This window comes from Microtus oregoni, unplaced genomic scaffold, assembly GCF_018167655.1.
Source record: "Microtus oregoni isolate MIOR12 unplaced genomic scaffold, Mior012 000019F_ref0000042, whole genome shotgun sequence".
Lineage (NCBI taxonomy): Eukaryota > Metazoa > Chordata > Mammalia > Rodentia > Cricetidae > Microtus > Microtus oregoni.
In genome coordinates this window covers 18,652,631-18,665,296 of record NW_024543078.1, presented here as the reverse complement: position 1 = coordinate 18,665,296, position 12,666 = coordinate 18,652,631, and the positions used below count along the sequence as shown (strand labels likewise).

The 12,666-nt window shown below is 47.1% G+C and overlaps 1 protein-coding gene across 7 annotated transcripts in view; it reads left to right on the top strand.

The window, feature by feature from the left end:
- The window catches only part of Bcl11a (BAF chromatin remodeling complex subunit BCL11A), a 97,914-nt gene that overhangs the window by 70,070 nt on the left and 15,178 nt on the right, over positions 1-12,666 (top strand). For all 7 annotated transcript variants that reach the window (XM_041669076.1, XM_041669077.1, XM_041669075.1 and 4 more), the window contains one exon: positions 12,144-12,245. In XM_041669076.1, the coding sequence (XP_041525010.1) occupies positions 12,144-12,245 (102 nt within the window). The remainder of the gene's footprint in view (positions 1-12,143; positions 12,246-12,666) is intronic.

The following is a 12,666-nucleotide window of genomic DNA, read 5'->3' as shown; positions in this document are numbered from 1 at the left end:
CCTGACAAGGCTTGAGTACCATGGCGGCAGAGATCTGTGGGCCGGTGACAGGGGACTTTCTACTTGGCAGTTGAAGGTTGAGGCTCTGAGGAAAAAGGATTTCAGCCTGAGGGGTTTGTTAAGGGACAGTAGAGTCTTTGACACTCCGTGTAGAGCTGAGGGATCTTGACACTGGGGTCCTGGGGTCATCCTCAAGGTTGGGATGGTGTGGAACCAGAAGGTTTCTGGAGAACTTCCTAGACCCAATCCCCAAGCAGCCTCACAGATTTAAAATGAAAATAACCCTCTGGGATCTATCCTCCAGGCCCTCTCAGTGCTGATGGCAAACAGCCTCCTTACCTGGGGTGCCAGGTTTCCACACTCTGAGTACCCACATAGATGTTTCTAGGGAGTGGAAAGGGAGTCGATGAACCAAGGTTGTGAGGTGTTGGGGGTTGTAGGATACCCCTCTCCATGAATCAACAACCAGTAAGCCACAGAAGAGCCGGCAGCACCCCACCTCTGAGGTGACTGGCTTGTACCAGTGTGCACCTCCATTTTGCTCAGGGCACTCTTTTTAGATTGGTCCGTTGTAGAAACAAAGGATTTGAAATTGGATACAAATCCAGGGAAATAACCAAGAAGACAGACCTACTGTTCTGTCAGAGAAGCTGGGCTGCCCTATGCCTTGGCTGTGCTAAAGCGCAGAGGGACCGAGAAGACAGAGTGTCCTGTCCAGGGTGAGGCCTGTTCTGAAAAGACGAGCTGTCATGGAAGGAGGCCCCGCCCCGCCTTACAGAAGAACCTCCTAGATTGAGCCTCACCTCAGGCGAGAGGGCGGCCTAGTTCTGATCTTGAGGAAATGTCAGAACCTGACCTGCTAGACCATTTTCATTTCTTTGCCTTTGGAGCTTTGACTCCTTAAATTAGCTCTGGTAATTTCTGAGCTGTCCTCTGCTAACCACGGGCATAATAGGTTTTAATTCTGGACAATGGCCAATTCTGATTCTTGGAATTTCTTGGCCAAGAATGTCACAGAGCATTCAACTCAGACTGGGCCTTCTCCTGCTTTCCCTGAAGTGCACAGACCACAGAGTCGTCCCAGAAAACCAAGCAACTGTCTGTAGGGTCTATGACAATGCAGGGCGTTTTGCTGTGGCCTACCTCGAGGGGTCCTGAGATGAATAGGGAGGAGCCATTGTCTCCTAGAAGGTGAGCAGGGCTCTGAGGGCCAGGCGTGACTTCTGAACCCTTGGAGGGGGGTAGAGAGTATAAATCTCACAGGGGGCAGGACATACAATTTCTGAAAAGCTACCAAGACTTGATATTCTGATCCTGTTTCCAGTGTGAGGTATCTTTCTGATTGTGTGTGTGTGTGTGGGGGGGGGGGTCCCATTTCTTTAGACCATCCCCCATCCTTTAAAGGGTTGGTTCAGATCAGTCCTAGAGAATAGACTCTACAGCTAACTAGATTGGTGTGTTGCCTGGGCCCCCTCACACATATGATCCAAGTGTTTCTCTCTCTGTCATCCTTGGGAAAGCAAGGGTCCTCTTGCAAGTTTGTTCTTTGAGCTTATCCTGGCATTTCCCCAAGGCTGATTAAATGACGACACAGGGGTTCGCTGTGAATTGACACAGATAAAAAGGCGAGGGGTGGCCTCTTCAGAGTAACTGGGGAGTTGTGTCTTCTGCTGGCATTGATAGACAAACCCGTCTTGGCCCTGGCAGGTGTTATCAGAATTAAACGTTTGCTAAACAAATAGCAATTCCCCTGGACACAGCCCACGTAGTTCGTCCTCACCTCGGCTGAAATGGCTGTTCCTCCTTCCCTTGCCATCTAACTGGGCGGGGGGGGGGGGGGGAGTGTGTTCAAGGGATGGCAGTTTCCTAATCTTTCAATCATCTTGGGGGGTGGGGTATCTAGGACATGTTTGTATGAAGCTAGACCAAGTGGCCGCGAGAGCCATGCTTAGGGCTGCTTCTTAGATTCTTCGCCCCTTCTGCTCATGGGGTCACTGACCATGATTTTGCCCAGCTTCCAGAAGGTCCAACATTTCATGAATAGAAACTGATAAAGGTCGAGTAATTTTTCACGTTCTAGAAAGGTTGTTAACTTCTCCAAAGGCCTCACAGCAGGGTTCCTTTAATAGTAAGCTCTCCCACTGGATTCAAAGTGTTTATTTACAGATCATTACGTACTTGATGGGGAGGATGTTGAGGGGTGCAGTGCACCCTTAGAAAGTAGAATGTTGGAAGACCTGCCAAGTTGTGGTGAATGCGGGAGAGTGAGGGAGCTTCTGAAGTTGTATCAGTAGGCCAGCGTGACTGAGGAAACGTCTCAAGCTGTATCAGTTAGTCAGCATGACTGAGGAAACTTGAGAAGTTATATCAGTTAGCCAGTGTGATTCAGTTTGCAGAACTTGGTTTTACACCAGTTTTCCAGGACAAGAACTACAGGGCACCTGGGCCTGGCCATGCCTTTTGAAGGTGGCTGGGGAGAGACTCCAGTTTCAAGTCCTGTGTGTGCTTTACTGAGCAGTGGTGCGGGCTCTGGCTTTTCCACTGGCCTTCTGGCACTGACTGCAGGGACCTTTTCCCTTGACATTTAGCCTGGGGGTGTGTGGGAAGCTTCTTCCTGGTTTTCTGACCTTCCATCTCATTGGCCCAGGACACACTTGGGTTTCCTCTCTGCTGTGCAGAGGGTGAACTGTTCAAGTCTCTGCCCTGGGAGGATGAAATCCAGAATCACTTTCTCTGTCAAAAAAAAAAAAAAAAAAGAACTAGCTTGTTATCCAAGCCCACATTGGCCCTGTAGGTCCCTTCAGCCAGCTGCCAGCTTGGTTACAAGAAGTCTTGGACAGGCGTGGGAAGCAGGAGAGAGGAGCCACTCAGTCAGTTGATCCAGCTTTCTCTTTTTAAAGTTGAGAAGACTTAGTGCCAGAAGGAGGATGGGATTTATTCAAAGTGAGAAATGGATGGGATTTATTCAAAGTGAGAAATGGATGGTGAGCTGCAGAGTTAGGGCTGAAGTACCAAGGTCCCTGGCTTTGCTCCAGCAAGAAAAGAATCTAGGGACAGGCTGTGGTGATGAGACTCAGTGCATCGCCTAAAGGAAATCCTTTCTCTCTCTCTCTCTCTCTCTCTCTCTCTCTCTCTGTTGTTGTTGTTTGTTTTTTTTTTTAATATTTGAGATAGGATCTTATAGCTTGGATTGGCCAGGAGCTCATTATGTAGCCTAGGCTAGCCTCAAATTCCTGATGCTCCTGCATCAGCCTCCTGGGTGCTAGGCTCACTGGAGGGAACTGTCCCATCAAGCCTTGCAGCGCTGTCTTTAGTATCGTTAAAATTCGTCCTCAGGTTCCTCCCAAACAGCCTGGAAAACGCATCCCATAGAGGCGCGCACACAGTTCTAAAAGAGGCTCAGAGGCACAAAAGTCCCCACTTTGTCTCCTCGCCCCATGGCTTTGGAGAGAAGAAAGGGGAAGTTTGGAGGGAGGGTCACATTGATGGAAGAGACAACGTAGTGTAGGGAAAGCTCAACATTTCTCCACAGTTGTTTGCTGAAGACATTTCAACAAACACAAGGCCGCCTTAAACCGGCAATACATCTGAAATAGATTATTTAAGCCAGGGAGGCAACGTTTCAAAGAAGAACATGGCTGTCAACACTCGCTTGTAGGCCACCCACCGCTTCCTAGAAGGGAACTTGAGGTAGGAAGGGGCGTGGGGGCTTTCTGGGAGTCTGGAAGTAGTCCCTTTCTGTCCCTTGTCTAAGAAGAATGGCATTTCAAAGGATGAGGCTGAAGACCTGACATTTGGATGACCACAGTCACTGCTGTCACCTGGATGAAGCACTTTCTCTTGAATGTGACTGCCTGGTGTGCCCCTCTATGCTGCCTGCCTTGAGGCTTTGCTTCTGCAGAGCACCAACATCCACTCTTGACTTTGTCTCCAAAGCCTTCTCTGGGATTTTCCAAGTCTGGCTCGTCAGTCAGCCTCATGCCCAAGGCCCCGTTCTCCCCTCCACAGTGAAGGATGCTTGGATGTCTCCATCCAGTGGCTTCTGGGTTCACAGGTTCTTCCAATCTCAGATCCAAAGTACTTTGAACAAAGGCATCTATCCTGAGCATGTACAGATTTTTCTTGTCATTGTTTCCAAACAGTAATGTCTTTCCTTAAGCATCTGCAATGTTTTAGAGATGAGTTAAGAACATGGAAGGCTGTGCATAGTGTATGTAAATATTATGCTATTGTATTTGAAGGATTTGAGCAGCTGCAGATTTGGGAACCCTGCATGTGTGGATACCGACAACCCACCAAGATTTCTCTTCCCGTGGGTTCCCATGACAGCCCTGTGCCTTTCTCATGACGTGGTTTTTATGCCCAGTGGGGGGCATCTGTTCATCCCGTGTCTTCTGTGCTGGGTGCCGTCTCTACAGGATAGTCTGAACACTTTGTACTTCCCACAGAAGCCAGACTGTAGCTTGGGGCCATTAGAGGCATTTGGTGGATAATTTGTTGAATGAATGCATGTAAGAATGAATGAAGGGAATGTATCCCGGAGCACACATTTCTGCATAGTGTGGTACATGGCTAAATAAACAACAGAAAAATTGTTGTAAGACAATTTGTCTTTTTATTCAGCTGCCCTCACAGTACCCTCAAAAAGCCCCACCATTCTAAGGCAAAAGCTTAAAGTGTAATAAAAATTTATCTAATTCACGATTAAGTGAAAATACTTTGGGCCCAGAGCCAAAGAATATTATTGGAGTGAACTTTTTTCAACACCCTAAATTTAACCAGCTGGAATTCTTTTTTTAAGTACCATCCTATTCAACCTTTTGAAATGAAAGATTTGCCTTTTAGTGGGAAATCTGCATTTCAACACAGAGATGGAACACAATGTTTCTCTGCTTAGTTATTCTTCAGAAAAGCAAGTTCTTTTTTTTCCTTATTTTTTGAATTATATGCTTTGCTTATGTTAAAGACACAGATTGCAGAAAATTTTGTTTAGGCTTGACAGATTGGTGGCTTGCATTTTTATAGATAAGGGGGCATAAAAAGATGTCATCTCTTCCTTTTTCCTCCTTGAGAGGAGGCCTAGCATGAGAACTTTTTGAAGGTGACATTAGCAACCTGTTTGGATAATCACAGGTCTGAGAGCGTAGAAATTGGCCAAGAAATAAAAAAAAAAGAGAGAGAGAGAGTATTTAAATGAGCTGTGCAATTAAGTCACTGGTGTGGTATCAAATAATATAAAAACCAACCGAGTAGCGAAAAAGAAAATTCTAGAGTATGTTGTCTAGGATTCTCGCTGGCTTCTGCTTTTGCAGAATACATTTCAAGAGAATCACAGGAAACATCATGGTCTGGGTGTGATTGTATAAACCTTTAATCCTAGCACTCAGGAGGCAGAGGCAGGCCAATTTCTATTATTTCAAGGGCAGCCTGGTCTACATCGCAAGTTCTAGGCCAGCTAGGGCTACCTCGTGAGACCCTGTCTCAAAAACAAAAAAACATAAGCAAAAAAAACCAGAGATCATCTTGACTTAGTGAAACCTTAGCCAATGGGGGAAAAGAAATACAGGGGAAAAATGCTCATTTCTGGAGTAAAGGCAGTACGTCTTGAAAATATCAGAAGGTTAATTAGGAATTCTGTATGCAGTGATAAAATTGGCATGCATTCACTCCAGAGCAATGCAAGTCAGGCCACAGGCTTGATTAGTGTTTGTTCTAGAATGCGCTGGTAAGTCAGGCTCTCAGAGAGGGGCTGGTACCCATGTAAAGCTGAGTCAAGAGCTAGAAGTAGGGAACCACAGAGGATGTTCAAGGACTGTCTTTGCTTTTCAGTTAGACAACAGAACTTCTAGGCCAGACTGTCTTCTAGGAGAAGAAAAGATGGAGGATTGTAGAGCCGAAGGGACTGTTCGAACCTTTGTTTTGGCTTGTTAACTCTCAAAGTGGTTTCTCATCTGTTCTCTTATGGGCGATGCAAGGAGAAGAGGGCAGAGCCTCCGAAGCTTCTCTTTTGGGACCCAGTCAGCTAGATGTGCATGGTTAAGAGGAAAATACACAAATACATTTTAGAAAACAGCACGCATCTTTGTATTCCGTGGAGAGGATTGGGATCTCTGTTTTGATATTATTTGAAGAGGGGCTCACTGGGGGTTATACCCTGAGGCTCATACATACAGGCCAGGAGAGTGCTCTACCACTGAGCCGTACACCTCTGCCTTGGACTCCTGAAAGAAGCTGGGTTCCTGAAGCACTGATGGGGTGTTTTGGAAGTGACGCTCAGAGCTTCACAATGTCCATGCATCATAGCTTGGTGATGAGCGGACAGCCATGTGGCTGACTGTATTTCATGCCTGGCTGTAAGGCAGCTGTTAGCTTCAGAAGCAAGCAACATGCGAGTGGTCGAGCAATCTTTGAGATAGTCTTGAGGAAACCCAACACTTGATTGAGCAGCTCCCACTGAGGAGCACCTTGTCAAAAGCGAGTGTGCAGTGGATGCAGAAATGTAAGGTGACTAGTGTCCAGCATTATATCAGAATCATTCCCAACCTGTTGCTTTTCAGTGAGACCTGGAAGTGAAGTCGCTATCTTTTTATTCAGTCGCAAGGAAATGTCGCAGCTTTATGATATATAAACCATTTCTGAGACCCCCCCCTCCACACACCTAGAACAGGTTTAAAGGGACCTTTCCAAAGGAGCAGGAGGTATTTGGTTTCAGAAAAAGGCAATAATATGCCACCCTAGGGAGCCTAGAAGAGAGCGTGTAGCCCTTCCTCGTGCCCATGCAGCAGGCCACCACTGCACAGGTCTCCACTGCACAGGCCAGCACTGCACAGGCCACCACTGCACAGGTCTCCACTGCACAGGCCAGCACTGCACAGGCCACCACTGCACAGGTCTCCACTGCACAGGCCAGCACTGCACAGGCCACCACTGCACAGGTCTCCACTGCACAGGCCAGCACTGCACAGGCCAGCACTGCACAGGTCTCCACTGCACAGGTCTCCACTGCACAGGTCTCCACTGCACAGGCCAGCACTGCACAGGTCTCCACTGCACAGGCCAGCACTGCACAGGTCTCCACTGCACAGGTCCCCACTGCACAGGTCTCCACTGCACAGGCCAGCACTGCACAGGCCAGCACTGCACAGGTCTCCACTGCACAGGTCTCCACTGCACAGGCCACCACTGCACAGGCCAGCACTGCACAGGTCTCCACTGCACAGGTCTCCACTGCACAGGCCAGCACTGCACAGGCCAGCACTGCACAGGCCACCACTGCAGTTGTCGGGAAGCAGTGAGAACTCAGCTCGTCTGACTTCGGATGGTTGTCTCACGTGGGCTTCCTACTTGATGAGGAACCTGGACCACCTAGGTCAGTGATGAGAAGATAAAGGGTGGACTAGAACCTTGAACTCCATTAGGAATTTCCCTGATTTTGACTCTTTTAATCCTAGAAGAGGAGGGTTGTGCAAGGGATGACAATCTCATGGTCCATGGGGCCCTGCCAAGGACCAGCAAAGCTTCCGATTTCCTTACTTCTCTTCCTACTATTAAGTTAACTTGTGTTAGATTTGGCTCTAAGTTATCGTCTCCTGAAGGGCCTACTTAATGGAGACATCCCTCCACCCCATGGAACTTCTGATCTGGTAACTCTAAGGTTGACCCCAAAGATCTGCATTTCCAACAAGATCCAGATGAAGCTGGTACTGGCTCTGGTTCCACGCTTAGGAGCACCCACAAAGAAATAAAGCAGTCATCACCATAGACGTCACTTCCAGCCTGCTAAGAGGCCCTCTTCCTCCTGGGGAGAGAAGAGGGTAGAAAGGGGGTCTTCGGCCTGCTAAGGGCCCTCTTCCTCCTGGGGAGAGAAGAGGGTAGAAAGGGGGTCTTCGGCCTGCGTGGCTCTCTTCCTCTCTGCCGGGGAAGGCAGGGCGACTGCTCTGGTTGATGTTCAGAAGCATTAATTGTGATACTTTCCTTTGCCTAAGCTGTGATGAAATAATTGAAGGCATCATAGCAAGAAGTTAAACCCTAGGGAGGCTATTAACAATTTAACATTTCCAGTTCATGTATGAATGTCGATTCTCCTTGCTAAGGAGAACATTAAAGGGTGGTTTTAGTGGAAGAAGCGGCAGGAATCAGTTGAGTTCATAATCAGCCCTGCCTGACCCTCTTCCTGGAGAGGACATTCAGGCTGCCCCCACCCCCTCATCTCTGTCACCATGACAGTGTGCTGTTTTCTAAAATAAATTACCAGCAGGGGCAACACTGTTTCTCCTTAGCTCGTCTGTCTGCCTAAGAAGCAGAGGGTATGGTAGTGGGCTGAGGTCCCCTGACCCTTGCAGCAGAGTGGGTACTGTGGTCCAGCTCAGGACACCAGGTGAGTGCCCTCGGACTTTCTGAAAGCCTTGCCACATAGCTAGGCTGACCCACTCCAGTAGGTGTTGGCTAGTCTGCCCAGTGAGTTAGTAGAATGAGAATTTTTTTTTTTTGAAAATTAGGTGTGTGTGTGTACATTTATTATTATTATTATTATTATTATTATTATTTTGGTATGGGGTGGTACACATGTGCTGTGGCACATCTATGGAGATCTGAGGACAATTTATAGGCCTTGGTTCTGGGATTGGACCCAGGTTGTCAGGCTTGGTAGCAAGCGCATTGACTCACTGAGCCATCTTCTGGCCCGAGACAACCTCCTTTATTGAGACCTTCCTAGCCAGTGAAGACCACAGGGGAGCCAGCAGAGCCGAAGCCATTCCAGGCCAGAACACAGACTAGGGTCTGCCAACTAACTCAGATCTTTACTTTGTTACTAATTATCCACATAGCCACTGTCAAGTCCCTTTATTTCAGGACTCCAAACAAACTATGAAGATGAATACTCGGACACTTTGGTCACAGAGACCTCACTTTGCCACGTAGTCCCTGCTGCTCTGAGCTTAACCCCCCCACTCCCCGCCAGCAGGTCAGCCTTCATCTGGCAATGCATGTGAATGGTTCAGCTAAAATAATTTGACAGCTCTCTCGTTCCTTGCTGGGGTACACTTAGGGCCACTTCCCAAAGTTACAGGGAATTTGAGGTCATACTCCCCGTGCAGGGGTTCCAGGACCTTGTTGCTTTTGTGCTGGGGGGTCACAGAAATACCTCAGTTTGTGTGGTTTTCTGAGAAAAGAATTTCACGCTCTGCAACAGAAAAGCTTGCTGAGACAGGAGCAGGTGCGAGAGTGGCTTCTCAGATTTCTCCTTGAAAACTTCAAGAACTAAGCCGAGTTGATTTTTACCCCCACTTCCAATTTAGCACCACCAACAAAAGGTACACATATTTGTTTCTGGAGCCCAGTCTCCCTCAGTTGCGGGTTCCTTTTTGTGGTTTTATTTTGTGGCTTTGATCCAAGAGGAGAAGGTGTCATCATTAACCTTCCTAACGTGAAACCCTTTAATACAGTTCCTCATGCTGTGGTGATCCCGGACCATAAATTTATTTTTGTTGCTACTTCATAACTGTAATTTTGCTACTGTTATGAATTGTAATGTAGATATCTGATATGCAGGATATCTGATATGAGACCCCTGTGCAAGGGTCATTCGACCCACAGATTGAGAGTCGCTGGTCTAAGGCTTGGTAAACCTTCACGACTGCCCAATAATAATAGATTTCTTCTGTACACCATTGTTACATATCAGGTTCCTCGTAACAGGGAACTTGGTCCTAAGTGTCCTGACTGTAAATTGATCACAGAGAATTCTTACGTTACACCTGTAACTCCTCTTCACCTAAGTTTTCTTATGACTTTTAGGAAGTACAAATACAAAATACATATACAACCAAACATTTGCTTAAGATAAATTATAAGGAAATTTAGTTTTAACCATTTATTTGGTATGCATATAATCTTAACACTTATTAAAGACTAAGGCAAATTTGTGTACTAATGAGATGGATGAGTGTATTTATTTTTACATAAATAATTAAATCTCGGCTTAATGTTTGATACTGCAGGATGGAGAACATCTTCAGTGTTTCTCAGAGTTCATTGATATTTTGATTGTATAATCGCTAATGTTGAGAACCCACTTCTCAGAAACATGTAGTTCAGCGTGGTGGAGTGTGTAGGCCTAGTTCAGAGATTGTTGGGAATTCTGTCCTAATTCCAAGCCAAAATTAGTTTGATTTTTCCACCTTCTAAAATTCATAAGTTAGTAACCAAACAATGTTTAAAATAAAGCATTCTAGCCGGGCGGTGGTGGCACACACTTTTAATCCCACCACTTGGGAGGCAGAGGCAGGCGGATCTCTGTGAGTTTGAGGCCAGCCTGTTCTACAGAGTGAGTTCCAGGACAGGCTCCATACATAGCTACTGAGAAATCCTGCGTTGAAAAACCAAATTAAAAAATGAATGGATGAATGAATGAATAAGACATTCTATCACAATTCAGTCCAAAGACAGACTAATTTGATGCTTGCATGCTTAAGAATAGCAGTCGGGAAGTATTGGGTCTCTTTGTAAGAGATGGTCAACTCTGTGTAATAAAAACACAGCAGCTCAGAATGTTCCATGAGCCAGAGTCTGCACCCAGGTGCTTCAGGCCGGCAGTTGCTTGGCCTGAGTGGCCGGAACAGTGTGCTGTGCACGTTGCCATGACAGGCCACATGTGGGCAACCCTGGCCAGAGTTTTGAATTAATTTAGTTGTGTGACCCCCCATGTAAGGTTGTAATCCACTGTGTATGGCAACTGTCCTGGAATACACTGGCGGTGCTGTTAGGTGCTGGTACTTTTAACCATGCCCTATTCACTCACCACCCAGCTCAGTTCTCCTGAACTTCATAAACACATGAGCTTCATCTGTCTCCCCCACCACCTCTAGGTCATGAGAAGGGTAGTTAGCTGGGGTGTGTTTGGAAAAGCTGGGCATTGAGGGCAGAATCTCGAGCATCCCAAGGATGCACAAACCCCGTTTCCTTTCCTACAAATACCCACAGCTAAAAGGAACTCACCAAAGCCAGCTGGCCTGGGTCTGAAAAAGCATGGGATAAAACCGGACTTGCTGAACGTAGTGGACAATGAGGACTACTGAGAATTCAAGAACAATGGCAATGGGTTTTTGATCCCACTGCTCGTACTGGCTTTGGGGGAGCCTAGGCAGTTTGGATGCTCACCTTACTAGACCTGGATGGAGGTGGGTGGTCCTTGGACTTCCCACAGGTCAGGGAACCCTGATTGCTCTTGGGGTTGATGAGGGAGGGGGATTTGATCGGGGGAGGGGGAGGGAAATGGGAGGCGGTGGTGGGGAGGAGGCAGAAATCTTTAATAAATAAATAAATTTAAAAAAATAAAAAAAATAAAAGTGGCTCTTGATTTCTATGCAGTGGTGAGCAGTCTCTTCCTGTTGGTTGGCCGGTGTGCGCTGGAATGCTGGCCTTAGTTTCTGAGTGCTGCCCTTGGGATTTTTGTTGTTTGTTTGTTTGTCTTGTCATTTAGTAGCTTTATCCTTTGCCCTAAAGGGATGTGGGAGGGACTTGGCCAAAGTTTCTTAAATGCTAAGGGTCTAACCTTCATTCTCTGGTGCTTTGTACCGTGAGAAGGCTCACCTTCCTGGGGCGCCCATTGACAGGATTCGAGAGTGTGGCCCACGGAGCACTGAAATACCTGCAGTTGGAGGAAGCTTAACAGTGTTATTCCCTGAAAGAAAGAGTGGTTCCCAAACCCGCTCTGTTAGCCTGCTGTTGGCATGGGTTTGTCTGTAGTCATTGAATCCGTGTCAAACAGCCTTGCAGATAAACCCCATTTCTCTGGCCCACCCTGTTAGTGCCAATTTCACCTTGCAATGTCTCTATCCCTTGTAATAATCAAATAACAACAACAAACAAGGAACAGGACCTAAGAACTAGCCCCTGTTTCAGACTTCAAACCAACCTCTTTCTTGTTGTCCAAAAAAATAAGGACCAAAATGAAAAACAAAACAAAACCTGTGGGGGACAGCTCTCTGCTGTTGTTTGTTGCGGGCCCAGGGCCTGGTAACTATCTGCAAGGCTGTTGTAATGATGTTAATCTATTTTAATGGAAGTGAAATGTGATATCCCGTGGTTTACGATGCACGTTGTTTATGGCTGCAGTGCCTGATTCTGGGTTTCTTTCACAGATAAACTTCTGCACTGGAGGGGCCTGTCCTCCCCTCGGTCTGCACACGGAGCTCTAATCCCCACGCCTGGGATGAGTGCAGAATATGCCCCGCAGGGTATTTGTAAGTTGAATGTTATCTCTTCTACAAATATACCAATGTGTGTAGAGTTCCTGAAAATGGTCCTTACTTTTCAGTACTGGAGGGAGTCTCCCCCAACATAGACAGGTACCCCACATGTGCTACTTCATTACTCGCTTGGCACCAGCTCTCCTTACCTGTTCGTAGTCCTCAGAGTGCCTTTCCCTCCCCTTGCATTGCTTTCCTCACGGGAGACCCTGAGCTGACAGCAGCTCGTCCCTGGGGGCTTCTCCCTCGGGTCTTGCCTGGCTCCATAGCTGGTAGCTGGTACATTTCTGTGTTCACAGCCCATCTTACTGGACATTCACTACTATGGCCTTGTAGAGGCTTCGAATTGTTTGGCAGTGCATCACTAGCAGGGGCCAGGACCACAGACAGCTTACAGTTACTCCCGAGATAGTCT